General features: G+C 39.2%; 3 protein-coding genes and 2 non-coding genes across 5 annotated transcripts; all 5 read left to right on the forward strand.

Annotated features, from left to right (window-relative positions):
- The first annotated feature begins 285 nt into the window (after positions 1–285).
- LOC144078512 (large ribosomal subunit protein uL16-like) lies at positions 286–4,198 on the forward strand. Its single transcript, XM_077606613.1, has 7 exons — positions 286–423; positions 927–985; positions 2,197–2,304; positions 2,516–2,546; positions 3,418–3,525; positions 3,603–3,765; positions 3,993–4,198. Exons 1-7 carry the CDS (start codon positions 401–403, stop codon positions 4,146–4,148), a joined length of 648 nt encoding a protein of 215 aa, XP_077462739.1. The 5' UTR covers positions 286–400; the 3' UTR covers positions 4,149–4,198.
- Positions 1,988–2,120, forward strand: LOC144087331 (small nucleolar RNA SNORA70). The gene has a single exon (XR_013304690.1). It is a non-coding gene; the product is annotated as a small nucleolar RNA SNORA70 (small nucleolar RNA).
- On the forward strand, positions 3,802–3,935 carry LOC144087315 (small nucleolar RNA SNORA70). Its single transcript, XR_013304683.1, has one exon. It is a non-coding gene; the product is annotated as a small nucleolar RNA SNORA70 (small nucleolar RNA).
- A 2,357-nt stretch (positions 4,199–6,555) lies between the features above and the next one.
- On the forward strand, positions 6,556–12,577 carry LOC144085490 (solute carrier family 46 member 2-like). The gene is made up of 6 exons (XM_077614849.1): positions 6,556–7,172; positions 7,455–7,664; positions 8,564–8,735; positions 8,845–8,928; positions 9,078–9,234; positions 12,398–12,577. The coding sequence occupies exons 1-6, from the start codon at positions 6,627–6,629 to the stop codon at positions 12,510–12,512; spliced, it is 1,284 nt and encodes a 427-aa protein (XP_077470975.1). The 5' UTR covers positions 6,556–6,626; the 3' UTR covers positions 12,513–12,577.
- A 187-nt stretch (positions 12,578–12,764) lies between these two features.
- Positions 12,765–20,780, forward strand: dnase1l1 (deoxyribonuclease I-like 1). The gene is made up of 10 exons (XM_077614977.1): positions 12,765–13,058; positions 14,861–15,028; positions 15,138–15,292; positions 15,441–15,529; positions 15,614–15,703; positions 15,784–15,896; positions 15,976–16,088; positions 16,944–17,101; positions 17,661–17,757; positions 19,186–20,780. The coding sequence occupies exons 3-10, from the start codon at positions 15,146–15,148 to the stop codon at positions 19,291–19,293; spliced, it is 915 nt and encodes a 304-aa protein (XP_077471103.1). The 5' UTR covers positions 12,765–13,058; positions 14,861–15,028; positions 15,138–15,145; the 3' UTR covers positions 19,294–20,780.
- The last annotated feature ends 607 nt before the right edge of the window (positions 20,781–21,387 follow it).

A 21,387-nucleotide genomic window follows, 5' to 3' on the forward strand; every position in this document is an offset into this window, starting at 1 on the left:
TTTTTGACTTGCTAATGCAAATCAACAACAACAAAAAACGACTTCATGTGAAGACAATACTACATTACCCAGAGTTCATTTGAAACGAAACTGCCGACCTGAAATATTAAAGTAATGTTTTTATATGAAAGAAACTGTTTTTATACACCTGAAAGAAAAAATAAACGTGTGAAAATTTTGTTTTTGTTTTTATATCTGAAACTAAGTATTTAAAAAAAATCAGCAGGCATGTGACCAAACGGAAGTGGGTTCTACTTCCTTTTCTCCATTCGGTGAGTGCATGGTCGCCTCGCACATTCTACGACTCTGCCGAAAGTTTGATTTGTGTCGGTACTGTTCAACCCAAAGGAAAAAATCTTATCCCGTAACATTTACTTGTGTTCATTTTCAGATTGCAACCATGGGGCGTCGACCAGCCCGCTGGTAAGTCGGCTATTTTGACGTGTTATTCCGCGGCCCGACGCGCAAGCAAAATGGCTTCCTCACCGCGACATATGGACCGTGCTAGTTAACTTGTCTTCTAGAAAATGGCAGTCTTGGCTAAAGTTCTCATTTGGTTTTGAACTTTTACTCTGGACCTGCCCTTGTGTTTAAAGACGTCGGGTACATTTCTCGGCGTTAAGTAACTCGAGAAGAACTTGGCTTGCGTTAGCATTAGCATGCCGCAACAATTTTATTGGACGTAATTGTAGCACTAATTTGATTCACGTATTATCACACCCTTTTTATCACAAGCTTTCAAAATGATTTACCTAACTGAATTTTACAGCCATGTAAGCCATTTTGCGGCCTGCTTATGAAAATTATTAATTATCTGTACGCAATGCTGAATGTATACATTGCAAATTTAGAATAAGTGCTTGGTTGCTTTTCCTACCAAATAATGACTTAGCATCTCATAATTGCTGCCCATTTCTTGCTCACAGCTACAGGTACTGCAAGAACAAACCCTACCCCAAGTCACGTTTCTGTAGGGGTGTGCCTGGTAAGCAACTCACTTTCCTCCATTTGAGTGTAAAAATCATCATTGTATGGCATTGGCGTCTAATACAGTAGTACCTTGAGATTAATGCGTTCCGGGGCCGAGCTTGTATGTCGATTTACTGTATATCAAATCAACGTCTCCCATAGAAATGAACTAAATACAAATTAATTTGTTCCCACCCTCAGAAAAAAAACAAGATATTACAGTGGGAAAACATTTTTATTGGTTGTAGTTCACCATCTACTAATAGAGTAACAAATAACTAGTGGGTATGATGTTTAATACTAAAATGAGACATTATTCAATACAATGCGGAGTGCGTAGAGGGGAAAGACAGAGGGGAACATAACATGGTAAACAAATTTAAGATAACGATACAGACACTTAAAAAAGTTTTAATCTTACTTTACACAACTTAATTCCAATTTTGTTTTAATTTTTTACTTCGGGCTTGGCTCTTTTTGCCTTGCTTCCACCTTCCAAGGAACCTATGTAGGATTGTTTGCTTTTCTCCCCCCTTCAAAATATTACGGAAATGACACGTACATATCCTCACAATAGGATAATGCGCAACCACTTGCCAACTTGTTCGGGTGCTCTATTATTTGCGACCCAGCGCCGTCAGGCGTACAGCACTCATGTTTTTTGATTATTTCGTGCTTAATATTGATTGTCGTCATATGCCTTCACACTACCCTTCATTGCACCTGCTGGCTTTGGACCCACTGTTTTTCCCCTTAATTCTACAATGACAAACGCAAAAAAACACAGAAAAGCAGCTCCCCACCCAGTGCTTGTAGATATCTTTGCACGAGGGAGATGTGGTGTTGAAATCATAAGCAGCCTCTCGTGTCTCGGCCACCTGGCTGTCTCGTATGCTCGTATTTCAAAATTTGTCTCGTATCTCAAGGCAAACGTTTGCTTAGAATTTTACTCTTATCTCAAATTGCTCATATGTTGGGGCACTTGTATGTCAAGGTATTACTGTATAGTGCTTCCACACTGCAGTTTATTAAGCCGACTAGTCTTGCTGCAGTGCAAATCTGGTGAGCAAAGGCTGCAGACATAAATTCTTTGGTTGTGTATGTCCTCAGCTGGGAGGTGCTGAGTTCTTTAAGGGATCACTGAGACATGTTCATATATTGAAATGTACTGTATAACATTCCATAGTTGGATTTTTGTATTCGATGGCTTTTTTGTTTTTGTTTAAGACCCCAAGATTAGGATCTTCGACCTGGGCAGGAAGAAGGCCAAGGTAGATGAGTTTCCCCTGTGTGGGCACATGGTCTCTGATGAATATGAGCAGCTGTCCTCTGAAGGTGAGAAATGTTTTTTTTTTAAAGTTTACGCTCCCAGAAGTGATAGGAAACGGGGAACTGAACTCAAATGTGTTAAAAACATTGACTGTCCAATGTCTAAAGTGAGCTTTTTTTCTCGCTACCTCTGAACACTCCTTATTCATGTACTGATGGTGTTTCATAAGCGTTTGGTGGCTATCGGGAAATTTCAGTCTTGCTTTGTCTTTTGCAGCTTTGGAGGCTGCCCGTATCTGTGCTAACAAGTACCGTAATTACTCGAATATAACACGCAGATTTTTGCAATATTATTAATTCCAATAGTTGGGGGTGCGTGTTATAATCAATAACTAAAATAAATTACAAATGTTCGATCGAAAAAAGCATTGTCAAACTCACTTTGACGCACGGATTTTACGTCATCTCGTAATTTCGATCGAAAATCGGAAAGCCGAGACCACCACTGCCCCCCTCTAGCCTCGTACTCGTCTCAGTTCACCCTCTCTCAGTTCAGTGTTATAATAAATAACTAAAATAAATTACAAATTTTCGATCGAAAAAAGCATTGTCAAACTCACTTTGACGCACGGATTTTACGTCATCTCGTAAAGACGACGCACGGATTTTACGTCATCTCGTAATTTCGATCGAAAATCGGAAAGCCGAGACCACCACTCCCCCCCTCTAGCCTCCTACTCGTCTCAGTTCACCCTCTCTCAGTTCAGTGTTATAATCAATAACTAAAATAAATTACAAATTTTCGATCGAAAAAAGCATTGTCAAACTCACTTTGACGCACGGATTTTACGTCATCTCGTAAAGCCAATCGGATGATGTGTTGTGGGAGGAAGAGGAAGTGGATGAAGGAAGCGTGTACGTTGATAGGATTCTCAACGAAGAGATGTATGAGAGGACAGACAAAGAGAGAGAGGAACTCTTCATTTGAAGGATTCTAATGAATAAATTTGTTTGAACAAAACAATCGTGAAACGAAGAAAAAAAGGTAAGATTTCTGATTTTCGTCAGCGGGAAATTTTAGGTGCGCACTATATTCGATTACTGCGTTTTTCCAGATTTTTTTGGCCCAAAATTACCTGCGAGTTATTTTCGAGTGCGCGTTATATTCGAGTAATTACGGTACATGGTGAAGACCTGCGGTAAAGATGGTTTCCACATTCGCATGTGTCTGCATCCTTTCCACGTCATCCGCATCAACAAAATGTTGTCCTGTGCCGGAGCTGACAGGTGAGTGATTTTTTGTTGTTGTAGTATTCTTCGGTTTTAATCCCTCGAGTCAAAATGGTCCTTTTTCTCCTTTTTAGGCTCCAAACAGGAATGCGTGGTGCTTTTGGTAAGCCACAGGGCACTGTGGCCCGCGTGAACATTGGCCAGGTTATCATGTCTGTGCGTACCAAGGCCCAGAACAAGGAGCATGTGGTTGAAGCCTTGCGCAGAGCCAAGTTCAAGTTTCCTGGCCGCCAGAAGGTACACAAGTGGCACTCATGCATTTTCCATGAAACGTTGCAGTTTATTAAGCCGACTAGTCTCGCTGTTGTGCGTTTCTGGTGTGCAAAGGCTGCAAACAGCAAACTCTTTGGCTGTGTATGCCCTCAGCTGTGAAGTGCGGAGAGCTTTAAGGGGCCACTGAGACATGTTAATTAGTAAGTCGGTCTGATTTTTGGTTCATTGTCATGTTTATCTTTCCTCGTCAGATCCATATTTCCAAGAAGTATGGCTTCACCAAGTTCAATGCCACCGAATTTGATGAGATGATGGCTCAGAAACGTGTCATTCCTGATGGCTGCGGTGTCAAGTACATCCCCAATAAAGGTCCTCTGTCCCGCTGGAAGGCCATCCATGCCGTTTAGAGCACCTGTAGCTTCTCATTGACTACAACTAATAAAAGTGGCTTTCATTATATCCTTGTCTAGTTCATTCACTTACGGAGTCACAAATGCAGGTTTTGGGTCTTATTCCCTGCTCTTTACGGCGATAGACTGCCTCGAATTTATCTGGAATTAAATGAGAACATACTCTTAGCATGTTTAATGATGTAGATGTCATGATATTAAAATGTGATCTGTCATAGGTAATATATTTCAAATTATTCAGAGCTAGCAAATACTAAGAATCGTCCGTAGTTTACAGCAAATTTTGAAATCTGCATTTTCTATGAAAACTACGGGGGGGGGGGTAAATCAAGCAATGTCTGACGTGACTGGTGTTTCGAAACATTACGTTTGCTTGTAATAACCTTTTGAGTTCAAATTTGCCAATTGAGGAGGATGGCACAAATTGAAAATACATCCACATGACTTAAACGGCTGTGACATCCGTTTAGGTCATGTGGCTGTAGTTTCGATAGATTTTTGAAGCAGCATAGTTGTACTGTTGCCATGGCTTCAAATCAAAGACCATAGAACTGATACTGATATATTGCCATTGAAAAAAAAATACGAGCCTGCAAAAGTTCAAGACGGAATACAGTATTGTATATCCGTGCTTGGTGCCATCAACCGAAGGAGAATTCTTTGCATACTGTAAGTATTGCCACATGAAAACTTGCTTTGTCTGACAAAGACTTGTTGGAAGTGAAAGTGGATTATGAGAAGATTAGTATTCCATTTGAGAAAAATGCTGGACTTAATATTGGTGAGAATATTCGTCAGTACATGAAAGAGCAAGAAATGCCTGGAGAGAAAAAAGTGACTGCCATCTGCACAAGTGTGAGAAAGTTATAAAACTGCAGTGAAATATGTAAAAGAAAAATTTCCAATGAAGGATGAATTGCTCAAACATGCTGAGGTAGCAAAAAAAGTTCCTTCACAAGTGTTAGGTACTTCATCAACAGATTCCCATGCATGAAGCCTGGCTGTGAGGTTGATGCCTTGGAAGAAGAATTCAGCTGCCTGCAAGTTGAGGAGCTCTGAGACATTACAGTACAGGAGAGAGCAGATGTGCAATGGGGACTAGTTGGAGAAATAAAAGACAGCTCTGGAAACCCAAAATATGCTAACATAAAGATTGCACTGGGCATACTTTTTATTCCCCGCAGCAATGCCACATTTGAACATGTTTTCAGTGCTGTGAGGAAGATCAGGACAGACTTCAGGATGTCAACGGCAACAAGCACACTTGATGCCATGTGCTTGGTAAAGATGGTCATGTAACAGGCAGGAGCAGCTTGCTATGAACAGAAATATTCAAGGGTGGAGTCAAAAGAGGCCATGTGTGCAACTGAAAAATTAATAGAACTAAGAAAATTGATTAATTTTGCGTGTGGTATAAAATTTGTAGGTCTTTCATTATTCATTTGTTTTTTTATTGAAAAATGATGATTGCCACAAATATTTTGACATGATTGCATTCACACAAATTTTGTGTAATAAAGTTCTCAATAATCATGTGTTGTTTGCAGCTCTCTTTTTTAAATAAGTGATACAATTATCCCAAAAACGACTTATTAGAACTTGTGCTCTTAAATGCCATTCTCCAACACTTGGGAAGTTGTACCTTTTCCCCTCAGTACGACTGTGGGAAGCAAGGGAAAGAATGTGTGTTTTCTAAAAGTTTGTGGTCAGAGCAAATACAGTATGTATCTGACATTTACTTAATGTGGGAGTGGAACGTGGCAGGGGAAAGAATTGGATAAATCAGAGTAATAACTCATTTATTCATTTTCTGCACCGCTTATCCTCACAAGGAATGTGGGGGGTGCTGGAGCCTATCCCAGCAAACTATGGACACCAGGCATGGGACACTTGAATTGATAGCCAGCCAATTGCAGGGCACAAGGAGACAGACAACCATTCACACTCAATACCTAGGGGCAATTTAGAGTGTTTAACCAGCCTACTTTGCATATTTTTGGGATGTGGGAGGAAACCGGAGTACACGGAGAAAACCCACGGAAGCTAGGGGAGAACTCTACACAGTGAGGACCCACCTGGGATGAAACCCTCGACCCCAGAACTGTGAGGCTAACGTGCTAACCACTCATCCGCCGGAATAACAACAAATCTTGGTCATTATTTTAACAGTTGGATGACAGTGTCCTAAAATGCCACCAGCAGTTTATTCGGGTGTGCAGTAAAACCCAAGGGCAACAAAGAGTTAAGTAACAAAACAAAATATTCTTACAGCCACGCCACTGGCGGAGGAGCTAGCCTTTGAACATGACAGGCTGGTCTCACCTTGAAAAGGTGGAGACAAAGCTGCAATTCACACAAAGTAGTACTATGTCTCATTCAGTCGGCGATATGTACAAAGGCCACTTAGTGTGGGGCATTCTCGTTGTAGCAACGGGTGTTCAATTGGGGAACTCGTTCTTCAACACTGTCCTACCAATGGTCATGAAGGAACGATTTGTTAACATGTCTAACCAATCGGTTAGCAACGTATCCTGCACTGAAGACTGGCAGACCTCAATGTCCAGCTTCTTTATGATTTACAAAGTAGCGAGTCAACTGGTTCCCATCCTTCCTGGTCTTTGTCTGGGATGGCTAGGAGATATGGGCTGGAGGAAAAGCCTCATCGCACTCCCCCTACTGGGCCAGACGCTGTCCCGCTCGGTGGTGGTGCTTATGTTGGTACTGGACTGGCCTCTCAAAGTCTTGTGGGTGGAGATGATCATCACTGGGCTGTCTGGGGGGTCAGCTGTTTTTTGGAGTGGCATCATGACTCTTTTGTCTCTGAGCTCCACCTCACAGGACAGATCCAAACTTTTGATGAGAGCTGCGCTTATTCGCGGACTGTCTGGTTTTGTGGGCTCCATGACAGCCGGACACTTGTATGACTTTTTAAGTCCGACAATGAAAGCAGGAGTTTTTATCTTGCTGCTGTGTCTTCTGCTTTGGACGAGCTGCGCTTTCTACGTGATCTTCTTCCTACAGGTGAGTCGCTCACTGCCCTTAAAATAAGTTGCTCAAAATGCAGGTTCTAATATCACCAAATTTTTACTACTTGGTGGATTTTAACAAATATTTCTCAGTTTCAATTAAAGCTAGTGATGGTGATAAGAGGCAAAAGGATGAAAAATTGCGTCGATATTCCAATAATTACGGACACAACTATTCATATTAAAAAATCTCACAAACTGGATTTTTATGATAGTTTTCACGGAAAATCAATATTTTATTTCTTCATTTTCTATACGGTAATGTATTCCCATGCAGGTAGGAGCATTTTGTGATCACAGCAAGACTTTTAATTGCAACAACAACAACAACAACAACAACAACAACACATCTGACCATCCGCAAAAAGTCATAAACATAATATTGCTGTGGGTGTCAGGGCTTCTTTATAATGCAGTAGATCATTCAACAAGAAACATACTAGTATTGTTTCAACTGATGAAGCCTCTCCACTGGAATAACATCCAGGTGAGTTTTTCCATTCTCCATAAACTTTAATGGACTGTATTGGAACAACAAGTGTTTTTGTATTATTTTTATGTTTCCTGAACTTGAAAATCCCCTTCCTACCTACATTCATTCTCATTGATAGTGAGGGTTTTTGTGTGTGGGTATACTCTACTGTAGTGATCTGTAGACATTAGGATTTTTTTTCTAAAATGGCAGTACACACTTTTAAGAATCATTTTGATCTAGAAATAGTAATAATTTTAATAGTAGTAGGAACACTTAAGATTATTAGTTACCCCAAAAGGTGGTAAACATCACAGTAGCTTTACTTAACGGTTTTAGATTAGATTAGAACTTTTTTTCATCCCGTATTTGGGAAATTTCCTTGGTTGCAGTAGCAAGACAGACACACAAGACATTGTAGACCTAGGTAAAAAAAACTGGAGCCACACACAGGAAGTCCACAAAGTGGGGACCTTCTGCAGACTGAGACTGAGGTTAAATATGCAGAATCACTCTTTCAAGCTGATCCGAACAGTCCCTTAGTTTTTTTCACAGTCCTTCAGTAACAAAGCAAAAATAACTCTCAGATCAGTTTTCATAAAATTTAGTGTCAATTCTATTGAATAGCTCTTAACAATTTTTTCAAAGAGAATAACAGGAAAGTCTGGTTGGTTTTATTGAACTAACAAAATATGATACTACAATCACACACACGTCTTCGTTCAGCCCTTCCCAGTATTCAAACCAAGCACACACTGAACTAATGGTGAAACAAATCACAACAGAAGTCTTTACAATCAATATTGCAAGTCTTAAAAAATGTGGTCGGTGGGAAGGAATGCTCAAATTCATTTAAGAGATCATTTGTGCCCACTTTAGTCTGTTCCTAACTACCACTCATGTGAATCCCTCAGGTTGGCTATGGGAATGCCTCCGGCTTCCTGATTATACTCTCAAGCTTCCTGAGTTCTGTGTTTTTATCAAGATGGCTCAGTGACAGATCTCTGATCATCATCGGCCTGCTCTCCAATGCAGCTGGCATGATACCGATGGCCTTTGCCAAAAATGCGTACATGTTCTTCTTTGGTAACAGAAAAAAAAATCTGCCACCATGATTTGACTACCATTTTATCAACCAATCAATACTTTGAAAGATATTACTCCACCAACATTAACGCTGGGACTTTCTCTCTAGCTCGTTTCTTGGCGCTTTTCTCCCTGATGCCTGTTCCACTGATCTGTTCTCTGCTGTCCCAGCAAATGCATGATTCTTCCTACAGTGAGTTGTTGTTGGTCAAAAATATTTTTTTATACAAGGCTTTAGTGAAACCCCAATAATTGTAGGACTTCATCTGTTTGTTCATGATCTACAATGTGATATTTATTTCTAACAGCTCAACTGGTCATCTCGTTTATACTCTTTTCCAGGTAAAGTCCTCACCTCACTGCAGCTTTCTTTGAAAATTTTCAGTGCAGGGACTAACCTGTTGTACGCCAGGATTTACCAAGAGACTTCCAATTGGTTTCCTGGACTTGTCCTTATATTATCAAGCTTGATCTCCATCTTGGCCATCATACCGATAAGGTAGTTCAAAGTAGAAGTTCAAAATTCAGTTTGAATGGTAAAATATAAATATTATGTTATTGTTTTTTCATGAATAACATAAAAACAAGTGATCTATATAATAATAATCGGACATAGGCTTTGTCATCATCATTGACTCGACAAAAGCCTAATTGTCATCATACCCAGCTGTGTATGACGAAATTGGTAAAAGATCATTGAGCCGCTGCACCTGTGCGCGCCGCCATCTTGGAAATATAGTAGCAAATTAGTCACCTCTGCCAGTAGGGAAGTCAGAGGGTGTTGTATGTATTTATATCTGTATGTTTGTCTTCAAGATACATTGAGAAAAAATAATGTATGATAAAATGTGCTGGATATATATAACTATATACTCCGATGATCTATATCCCCCTGCAGATTATCTATATTGAAAAATAATATGGGAAGGGAAATTCTATTTTATTCGCCTATATTCCTGAACAGAAGAATAGCTAACATTTTAGCTTTTATTTACAGAAACAACTAGAACTGATATAATTTTACCCTTTCAGAAATAGTGATCACTGCATCGGACAGCTAAACAAACGTTAACATTTAAGATTTTAAAACCTTTATAAAGCAAATAGGTATTTTTGGTCATTTAATTTTTTTTTACTAATTGGTGACCAATTTCGGGTGTACCTAGTCTGCCTTTCGACTGAAGTCATCTAAGCTAGGTTTAGCCCACGACTCTGACAAGGATAAGCGATGTGGAAAATGAATTAATGTATGACATGAATGAATGAATACAAAATATAAATACTATTACTAATTACTATTGTGTATATGACAAATTATTAGTCATTATTGTATTTTTTATATTATTTTGTCATTCTAAATACACTCCTAAATTCATATTAATGTATGTAATGTAATAAAATGTAAATTAATGAAATATAATTGAATTTAAAAAAGAAAACGCACATTGGGTACATCCCCACGTAAGACCTTAAAGGTTTTTGTTGTTGTTTGGTTCCATACTATTTAACCAATTGCAAGCTATTGTTGGAAATAGACATCCAATTCAATTAAACTGGGATGACTAGCTGCGAATGCCACTGACAGCGTCGGATGTCCAATCCATTTTGACTGGGAGGAACAAATGAACGTTTGTCAATGCTAGCCAATGAGTTAAAAGAGTGGCCTGTTCATTCATTTTCTGTACCGCTTATCTTCCCAAGGGTTACGGTGGGTGCTGGATCCTATCCCAGCTATGGCCACTTGTCGGGGGACACCCTGAATTAGTGGCCAGCCAATCAAAGTGCACAAGGAGACGGACAACCATTCACACTCACAGTCTTACCGAGGGGCAATTACGAGTGCATGTTTTTGAGAAATCAGAGAAAACTGGAGTACCTGGAGAAAACCCACCAAGCCCGGGGAGAATATGCAAACTCCATACAGGAAAGTCAGAACCTCGGATTGAACCCACGATCCCAGAAATGTGTAGAGTGACCTGTAAGAATAAAAAATACACAACAAACACATGAATTAGTGGTTTAAAGATAACTCAATTTTTAAATCACCCCTTTTTTATGAGCAAAATTATTAATTTTATACTAATAAGGGTAACAATATGAATACCAGTGCCTTGTCAGAAGAACAATCTTTTAGCCCATATTCAATACTGTACAAAGTACAGAGGTGAAACGGATAGCTAAAGGAAAACAGCAGCTATTGATGACAGAGAGCTGAAAGCAAAAAGTGCAGTGTACTAAAGCAACTGTAACATCAGCAACAACCTGTAAAGAAAGAAAGTATTTGATCATGATCTGAAAGATACAAGCTCTTCTGTGAAAGACTGGAGAAAATCTCATGGGTTGGGCTTGTATTGATACACACAGGTTTTAGTAAACTACATTGAAAATATAATACATGATGACAGCATTATAATGAACTCATAAGTCCATGGAAATATGTGTGCCGATTTGATGAGAGATGCGGCCGAACTAAGTGGGAGTTTGAAGAGAGTGATCCCCAAAACAAACAACGCTTGAATAAGATGTGAAAGCCTGGGAGAATGAGAATGCAAAAAACTATGTTGATTTTCACGAGTCAGAGACGTAAGCGCATTCGTAATCAAATATTAAATTATGTTAAACACAATGTTTATACTGTCTTAGATGTATCTTTCAGCTTCTCTACCGTAAAATTGTATGTGATCAATCATCTTACATAGGCAACCACCAATGGGACGATTACAGTAATCCCTCACATATCGCGGTTAATGCAGACAAGACATGGCTGTGATAATCGAAAAATCGCAAAGTAGACTCACTCCTATTATAACTACCTTTTTAAGGACAAATTTATATCTTTTTTTTCTTCAGTCCTGAGTCCTAGTAGCAAGAGTGGTTTCCGCTTACGAGTTTCAGCGTGGATTTTCACATTTTTATGAACTTAAAAAAATATTTTTTTCTTCAGTGCTGAGTTCTAGTAGTAAGAGTGGCTTCTGCTTAGAAGTTTCATTGTGAATTTTCACTTTTTTATGAACTTAAAAAAAAATGAATAGCAGAAAAAAATGAATTCGCGAAAAGTGAAGTTGCGATTATTGAGGGAAGACTACTGCTTAATTGTTTGTGTACAAAAGTCTTTGGGGTGCCTGGTCGCACATTCATTCATTCACGGAAACGGACAACCATACATGATTGTACTCATACGAATGCAATTGGTGCAATTTAGAGTGCTCCACCAGCCTACCATGCATGTGTTTCGTATGGGGAAGGAAACCGGAGTACCCGGAGAAAATCCATGCAATCCCAGGGAGAACATGCAAACTCCACACTGTGATCTGGGATTGAACCTTCGACCCCAGAACTGTGAGGCCGATACGCTAACTTAGTTAATCAGCTGCAGTCTTATATCTGTAAGTGCCTGCAAGGAAGCCATTCTAATCTAGGCCAAAACACAAGTATACAAGGACAGCACAAAAAGTCACCAGTTTTGTTGCTTCTTACTTTTTTTCAAAAGTGTCCAGAAGGGTCGGAAAAGATAAAAAACAACTAGGTCACTAAGTTGGCAAAATTCCTAGGGCCTTGCTTCATTTTAACAACATGACTTTGACATTGGTTGGCATGGCAGCAAAAGGTTTAACAAGGGAATTTGAATCTTAAAAAAATTACTGTACACATCTATGTTCCAGAATATTTGACAGCAGAATTTCAGTCGGCTACCTCTACCAGGTGATTGCAAACGAAGAGGCTGAACAACATGTCCACTTGCTTGAGAAAGAAGAACCCAATGACGACAAAACCTAAACTATGTTTAATTGCATGTGAATGTACAGATAATATTTGTATTTATTACATATGTATTACATTTGTCTTACATATTGTATGTATCCAATATATTTTCAAATTTATCTAATATATATATATATATACATACATAAATATAGAAATATATAATATATATATATATATATATATATATATATATATATATATATAAATATATGTTAAAGTTTGTGCCATAATTAAAGTGTGAATTTCCATAAACTTTTACCTCCAATTAACAAGGAACATGTCCCTTTCATATAATTCTGACTTGCTTCAATAAGCTCTTGGTGAGGAAGTACTTTTCCCTGAATTTGGACGAATAGAAAAGCAAGTCTAAACTGCCAGTTACCTCGCATAGGCATGGAAACTATAAGTCAGCACAAATACTTAGTGTACTGCAAGACATGTATACATATGTACTCACCAATAGGAGGAGGACACACCCACAGGAAACAGTCACAGAGCAAGCTTACTAGTATTACATAAAGAAAGAAGGAAGTTGGCATAAAAGTACATCTGGACTTGGTAAGTGGCTATATTTTTCCTTTTAAAAACTTTCATAGGAGGATTCTTAAACACGCTGAGTGGGTCAGGAAATGTGTGTGAACATGTGTGTTTGTGTGTGGCAGAAAAACAATCTAACAAATGTTCCATTTACTGTACAGACTGTCATGTGAGTCGTATGCGGGGTGACAGATTTAGGTCTGTGGATGTGTTTAAGAGGTGTGTGTGTGTGTGTGTATATATATACACTTGCTTAGAAAATAAATATAAAATTATATAGGGCAATGTCTATACAGATAAAAAAAATCTCTGAAAAAATAGGCTTGTAAAATAGATTATTATTGAAATAAAAATGAATACATGTATTAATGTAATTTATTGTTTACCTAATTATAACTAACCATTATAAAAGAATATAATACAAAAATATGTATTTCACCCAATATTTAATATTATTAGTCATAAAAACTAATATAAAGAAAATCATGTTTTGCTTAAATATTATACTGTACTATCCCTAATAATTTTTAACAAAGCAATTTACAAGATTAAAATAATTATTGCCTTAGCTCACCCCTTACATGTGATATACAGTTGCACTATATCAATTGGTGAAATGTTAGAAAATAATTGCATACACTATTTTACTTTGCTATAATACATACTGTGCATCCGCAAGATTAAATAAACAGGTCCCCTACATAACACTGACCATTATTATTATTTCATATAGGCAGATTTTGTTATTAGCAATGGTCCCGAATGTTGTGACCTTTGTGGCTTGCCCACAAAATGTAATATGTGGTATCTGGTGAATAAGGCGACTCATAATAGAACTTCCGTAAATGTTGTACCCAAAGATAAGTATACTATAAAGAAGATTCCATTCAGTTTTGACTGAGTGCCATGTATGTTATTGTGTATTTTTTAATATTTTTGACAGTGGTACAATGCAAGACTGTATAGTGCTCTGCATTGGGAGTAGAAGTTTCAAAATAACAAGTGAAAGTGCACATAACTTAGGTATTATCTTGTTCCTCCCAGATGCATATGTATAACGGGGTATGTAAAATATATAGCCCAATGTTTTTTTGTGGCATGGAGCCATGTCTTAAAAAGATGAACAAAACAAAAACCTGCTTGGCACACACTAAAAATAATATAAATATAAACCACTGTATTTTCAATGTACAAATATGCCCAATGTCTTTGACAATGGTTCAACGATTGACAGTTTTTCCAATTGAAAATAACGTCAAACAGATAACATTACGTAATTTTGTTTGAGAGAGTGGTTAGTACATACGCCTCTGTGGTCGAGAGTTCAACCCTTCGTTGAGTTTCGGATTTCCTGTGTGGAGTTTGCATGTTCTCCTCAGCGTGGGTTTTCTCCGGGTACCTATCCCATCTGAGTTCAGGCCAGAGGCGGGGGACAACCTGAATTGGTGGCCAGCTAATCGCAGGGCACAAGGAGAGAAACAACCATCCACGCTCACACTCATACCTAGGGGCAATTTAGAGTGTCCAATCAGCCTAACATGCATCTCTATAGAATGTGCGAGGAATCCAGAGTACTCGGAGAAAACCCACGCATGCCCGGGGAGAACATGCAAACTCCACACGGGTGGACTGACCTGGATTTGAACCCAGGTCTCACACTGTGAGGCCGACACGCTAACCACATATTATTCACCTGAATAAAATAATCAGTTGTCCTAAGAATTCATATACACCCAGGGCAACAAATAGGATCTATGTGGGTGTGACAATCATCAACTGTAGTTCATCTCATCTCATTTTCCGAACCCCTTTATCCTCACTAGGGTCGCGAGGGTTGCTGGAGCCTAACCCAGCTGTCTTCCGGCGAAAGGCTGACTACACCCTAGGCTGGTCGCCAGTAAATCGCAGGGCACACGGAGAGACAAACAACCATCCGCACTCATACCGCCACCGGTGGGAATTGAGCCCGCGCTTACCCACAAAAAAGTCAGGCGAGTGAACCTCGACAGCACGAAGCGGCCTAGGAGATATTATTTATGCCAAAATTCAACATTAACAATTAATGTTTTCTATTTCCTCCCTTTGTTTTTGCTTTTACAGCCGTGACAATGAAACATTTCCTCCCCACCCTGCTTTCATATCTTTGTATGTGTGGTATTCAGGGATCTTCAGAATTCAGGATATGTGCCTTCAACCTTCAGCATTTTGGAGATTCGAAAGCCAACAAGCAGGATATAATGCGTATATATGCTAAGGTAATGTATTCATAGGCTTTTACTACTTAACTGGTTCACTATTTAAAGACTAAGTTTGAGGACAGAGAGTGTTGAACTCCACTCAACCTGTGATAGTGTCATCAACATGTTGCCTCAAGCAAACTATTTCTTTCATGATTTCCTGCAGATAATTTCCAGATGTGACGTGAGTCTACTACAGGAAGTGAGAGACAGTAAAAAAACAGCTTTGAACCAGTTGCTTGAGCATCTTAACAAGTGATTGAATATTTAAAAACACACACAAAGTAATACTCGGATCAATGTCCCGAGTCATGTTGTCCCCTGTCTGTTTATACTCAGATATGACACCTATCATGAGTATAATGCTGTGGCAAGTAAAAGACTGGGTAGATCTGAAACATACCAGGAACAGTATGTATTTGTCTACAGGTAAGCTAAATATTTCAACATGTATTTATTTTAAAGTTAATGGTAAGATACCAATTCTCACAGAGGTTGGATGTATGCAGGGCCGATACAGTGACAGTCACAGGGCAGTATCAGTACCCTGACACTAAGCCAGGAGATGTTGATGCTTTCTCCCGAGAGCCCTTTGTTGTTCGCTTTAAAGCCATAAAAACGGGTTTGTCACCCAACATTACCCCTCTAAAATATATATTTTTTTATATTCTTACAATGCTCATTCCTTACTTGCTTTTTAGAGATCAAGGATTTTGTCCTCATCCCACAACATACCAGTCCAGCTAACGTTTCTAAGGAGCTTGAGGCTCTGTATGATGTATTACAACATGTGAAGAGGATGTGGAAAACTGAGGTAAAATGTCACTTTCAAGATATTGGTCTGTCCTTAGGGCATGGATCAACATTTCCCATAAATTGCATTATAAAATTGAAATTCCTATTTATGTAAATATTTCAGTTACATACTAGTTTCCCTGAAAATCAAACTCTTTAAAATAAATAAATACAAATATAAATTTACAGCTGCCCGGGGGTTGAGTGGTTAGCGCGTCGGCCTCACAGCATTGGGGTCCTGGGTTCAAATTCAGGTCGGTCCACCTGTGTGGAGTTTGCATGTTCTCCCAGAGGCCTGTGTGGGTTTCCTCAGGGTACTCCAGTTTCCAAAAACATGTGTGGTAGGCTGATTGGACACTCTAAATAACGCCTAGGTATGGGTGTCAATGTGCATGGTTGTCCTTCTCCTTGTGCCCTGCGATCGGCTGGCCACCGATTCAGGGTGTCCCCGCCTCTGGCCCAGAGTCAGCTGGGAGAGCCTCCAGCACCCCCTGCGACTCTAATAAGGATACAGCGGTTTAGAAAATGAATGAATCAATATAAATTTAAAAAAATGGATGGAAACAAATACATTCAGTTCATGAATGCCATTAACATATTAAAGATTATTTTTTAAATTTAACCCATGAGCTGCTATGACAACAACAAACGACCAATCATTTAAGATGGGATGACTGACGAAGAACTCTCATATTTCAATGCCCTTTAGGGCGATATACATCCAGTTCATTTTTACTGGGAGGGCTTGCAGCTATTGATCGCTGCCTGCACTACAATCAAAAAATATTTGGGTTTCTGTGACCATCAAAAGCAGCCAACGAGTTAATGCATGGTAGAGTAGTTCTCTGTGCAGTTATTTTTTTCCATTTAACAGAATGTGATGCTTCTTGGTGACTTCAATGCTGATTGTTCCTACCTTTCCAAGAGGGCCCGTGGTAAACTGCGCTTGTTCACAGACAACAATCTGTTCTGGCTGATGCCAGAGAAGACAGACACCACTGTCCGAGGAACCACCACCTGCGCCTATGACAGGTAAATGGGGAGCAACAAAGTACTACAAGTGTAGATTAATATACTGCATTAAGTGAGTTAAAACCGAATGATTCTTGAAATAAATATAAAAAGGGTACAATGGAGCACATCTATATAAAATACATTATGTTTAAATACAATTATGGTTATGTGAATGATCTCATCTCTCATCTAATTTTCTCAACCGCTTATCCTTGTTAGGGTCGCAGGGGGTGCTGGAGCCTATCCCAGCTGACTCCGGGCCAGAGGCGGTCGACACCCTGAATCGGTGGCTAGCCGATCGCAGGGCACAAGGAAACAGACAACCATGCACACTCACACCCACACCTAAAGACAATTTAGAGTGTCCAATCAGGCTCCCATGCATGTTTTTTTGGAATGTGGGAGGAATCCGGATTACCCGGAGCAAATCTACACAGGCCCGGGGGCAACATGCAAACTCCACACAGGTGGACCGACCTGAATTTGAACCCAGGACCCCAGAGCTGTGAGGCCGACGCGCTAACCACTCATGCTAACCGTTATGTGAATTAATTTCATTTTATTTGTGTTTCACCAGGATGGTTGTACACGGTAACACTTTCTCCAATGCAGTTGTACCCTTTTCAGCCAAGCCATTTAACTTTCAAGTGGAATATCACCTAACAGAGGAAGCGGTAATAAGTGGCTTACTTCAATGACTATATTTCAAAGGAGTCTTGAGCTTTTATGAAGTCAAACCAGAATAAGAGTCATCTTTATTGGCTAAGTATAATACACACACATGGAATTTGTTTTTTATTTAGTTTGAGACAGCCTAATAAGACAACAAACAAGCAACTGGAACATAAGTACAAAAATCAGTACCAGTACTGAAAAGCTACTGAACGATTATTGCTGTGGAAATCATACAGTTGTCCAATAAAAAACCATGACCAGAGTCCAGCAGTAACTACCAAAAAATGTATTTTTCTAATGATGCAGCCATCATGCAATATATTTAAAAAAAAGAACAAAACATTGTGCTATGTTAGTTCCTTGAAAAGTAGATCTTGGAGCAAAAAAGTTTCAGCCCCCCTGCTCTAAATTGTCCCTAGGATAGAGTGTGGCTGTGAATGGTTGTTTGTCTCCTTGTGCCCTGCGATTGGCTGGCAACCAATTCCAGGTGTCCGTAGTTGTTGACCGTTGTGAGGCTAAGCAAAAGGGAAAATGAATGAATACCGTATTTATTCGAGTATAACGCGCAAACTTTTGTACCAAAAAACTGAAGCAAAGTTTGAATCCCGGCGAAAAACACCTCTCCGCCGGTGAAAAAGTCCACTCCGCAGCCGTTATAATGGGAGACGTAAAATCTGTTTTTGTCCGCCAGATGGCGATAATCTACCTTCTTTTTCAAAGGCCAGCCCTCTCCAAATAGCCTTCGTCAAGTTTATAGGAGTAAAAATAAAAAAAAGTTGCTCCACGGAAACGTTCGCGGGACACTTGCTCACGAGTCCGCCCAGGTAGCGCTATCCTAGCTCAAGAAGAATGGAATCAATTGTTTGGTGAATCTGATGATGATGAATCAGACTTTGAAAATTTTTAAATATTATGATGATGAATTAGACTTTAAGGATTTAAAATTGTAAATTCCATTTGAGAATTGTGTTCATATTGGTAGTAGTTTGTTTTACCAGGTTTCCGTACCATATGTTATGAATAAATGTTTTGTCATGGCGACGTGTTCAGCATTTGCCAGTTACCACTACCGGTGCAATCCTTGGTGTGAGCTGAGAAAAAGTGGAACAAAAAATGTACACCAATTTTTACTCACAAATTATGGGTGTGCGTTATACATGGGTGCGCGTTATACATTGGTGTGCGTTACACTCGAATAAATACGGTAAATACTGTTTCGGCAATCACATTTGCATGCTTGGCTCTTTCACACAAAAATTTAGATTACACAGAGGAAAAATAAAAATGTAAATGTTTTCTGTAGCAGTTGTCCTCATTAGGGTTGCAGGTATGCGGCAGCCTATCTAAAATGACTTTAAGCGAGAAGTGCATGTGTTCAGTGTAAAAACAACAATTGAATCACACCTATTTTTTTGTTTCCCACTCAGGCACTCAAGGTGAGTGACCATTACCCCATTGAGGTCCTGCTGAAGAACAATGCATCAAAAGTCTGCTTCAGTCTCCTCCTGGTGTCACTTATTTTCATCTTCAGATGAATCATAAATTGGAAGGGGATCCTAAATGAACCTCCTATTAAAAAGAGAAACAAAACAAAACAGGTAAAAGAGCAAACACTCTAACCTAAAAAAATCTCAATATTATCGGTGCTTTATTTTAGCTTTAATTTTTGTATCATTATGTAAAGGAATATTTGGACTTTCTTAGTGTGATACTGGCAATGGATAGCAGAAAGAAAAACTATTATAGTGAACTACTATTTAGAGATTACCATATTTACTCGCATATAACCCACATTTGTCGGACAAAAACATGATGAATCGAGGGTACGGCGTATATGCGCATAAAAAGATGACATGCACAAAACTGCAAGGTGACAAAGACGAAACGCCATAACGGAAGACAATGCAGCCGATACAGTCATTTATTTTAAAATAGAGAAAGACCAACAGATAAAACACTAAACAAAATGTATTTTGATGTCTATGAATGAAATTCAAGAAAAAAAATGTATCTTGCATAAAACATGAAAAAACTCTGCCTGTCACTGCTCGCTCAAGGTGTCGCCATCTTACCTAAGGCGCCGCCATCTTACCTAGTTAAACGTGCTCTGACTGGCCAGATGCAGTAGCCTTGATTCATGTGTTCGTAGCATTTACCATGTCAGCACATCCCAATAGTTAAGGCTGATCAAAGGTCTTGCGGTCGATCGTTAAAATATCAGTCTTGATACCTGCGTAATGTGTACCTCATGCTATTATTGCACCTAGAGACTTGGTGAACACTATATCGCAACGGACACACTTACTGGTTGTGCTTACGTTACTTCCTTTTTGAAAGAAAATGATTGTACATTTGTGATATGAAATAAAGCAAAATCCCGCTTTGATTTTTTTTGTTTTTTATTTCTTGTTCAAAAGTGTAAACTATTGCAGTAATATGAACCATCGAAAAAAATAGAGATATTTCAACATTAGAAGCAATTTGGCCACCACAACATCTTACACGGCTGATAAGAAAATTGTAATTTCTGTCATTAAAAAGCATCAGGTTCTCATCAAGATAGACTTATTTCTTTTTTCAAATTGAATACTTTGATGTTTTGCATTTACAAAGTTGTAAAAATTGTAAAATTCTACAATTGTAAGGGTGTGGCTTATACGCGGGGCGGCTTATATGCGAGTAAATACAGTGAGTTATAGTTTTCTCTACAAATCTCAAACGGAATTACAGTTGACAAGATTTCACAACTATATTGACATGTATTCTTTTTAAAAATAGTTAACACTTCTGTCTAGAAGTAAATTACAATAATACAATCTGATTTGTTATGATGTGATAGCCCATAGCTGTACATTATCTCACCGCTTTTAGGATTTATATATGAACCAAAGACGCAAATTGTGCACGCATTATTTTTCATATTGAAAAATAGCGTTCGTGATGCTGAGAGCAAATATTTCTTTGTTTGTATAAGATAAATGCATACAGAAACAAATAAACAACACTGATGATTTCTGTTCAAGTTTGTTTTATTCCTCAGCTTTAGACTTTTGTTGCTCCAGTCGTGTCTTTTGTTTTGATTGTCACATTTATTTTTTTCATTTCATTTTCAGAACCGCTTTATCCTCACTCAGGTTGCGGGGGGTGCTGGAGCTTATCCGAGCTGCCTTCAGACACGAGGCGGGGGACACCCGGAACTGCACACAGGTGGCCCAACCTGGATTCAAATCCAGGTTATTCCACCTGTGTGGAGTTTGCATGTTCTCCCCGGGCGAGCGTGGGTGTTCTCCGGGTACTCCGGTTTCCTCCCACATTCCAAATACATGCATGGTAGGCTGATAGGACACTCTAGATTGCCCCTAGGTATGAGTGTGAGCGTGAATGGTTGTTTGTCTCCTTGTGTCCTGCGATTGGCTGGCCACCAATTCAGGGTGTCCCCCACCTCTGAGTCGAAGTCAGCTGGGATAGGCTCCAGCACCCCCACGACCCTAGTGAGGATAAAGCGGTTCAGAAAATGAGATGAGATGAGAAAATGACAAGTAGTATCAGAATCTTGTCCACCTGGCCTTAATCCTCTTTCATTTAAAGACAGTGTTGTGCAACGCCTGTTTGTGTACCTACACCTGCCA

The sequence above is a fragment of the Stigmatopora argus genome, chromosome 1 (assembly GCF_051989625.1).
Source record: "Stigmatopora argus isolate UIUO_Sarg chromosome 1, RoL_Sarg_1.0, whole genome shotgun sequence".
Lineage (NCBI taxonomy): Eukaryota > Metazoa > Chordata > Actinopteri > Syngnathiformes > Syngnathidae > Stigmatopora > Stigmatopora argus.

Coding starts and splice junctions, on each gene's coding strand:
- LOC144078512 (XM_077606613.1), top strand. CDS start 401: ATGGGGCGTCGACCAGCCCGCTG. Junction 424..926: donor GGGCGTCGACCAGCCCGCTG/GTAAGTCGGCTA, acceptor TCTTGCTCACAG/CTACAGGTACTGCAAGAACA. Junction 2,305..2,515: donor TGAGCAGCTGTCCTCTGAAG/GTGAGAAATGTT, acceptor TGTCTTTTGCAG/CTTTGGAGGCTGCCCGTATC.
- LOC144085490 (XM_077614849.1), top strand. CDS start 6,627: ATGGTCATGAAGGAACGATTTGTTAACATGTCTAACCAATCGGTTAGC. Junction 8,929..9,077: donor AATGCATGATTCTTCCTACA/GTGAGTTGTTGT, acceptor ACTCTTTTCCAG/GTAAAGTCCTCACCTCACTG. Junction 9,235..12,397: donor TTGGCCATCATACCGATAAG/GTAGTTCAAAGT, acceptor TCTATGTTCCAG/AATATTTGACAGCAGAATTT.
- dnase1l1 (XM_077614977.1), top strand. CDS start 15,146: ATGAAACATTTCCTCCCCACCCTGCTTTCATATCTTTGTATGTGTGGT. Junction 15,704..15,783: donor CAGTATGTATTTGTCTACAG/GTAAGCTAAATA, acceptor GGATGTATGCAG/GGCCGATACAGTGACAGTCA. Junction 15,897..15,975: donor CTTTAAAGCCATAAAAACGG/GTTTGTCACCCA, acceptor CTTGCTTTTTAG/AGATCAAGGATTTTGTCCTC.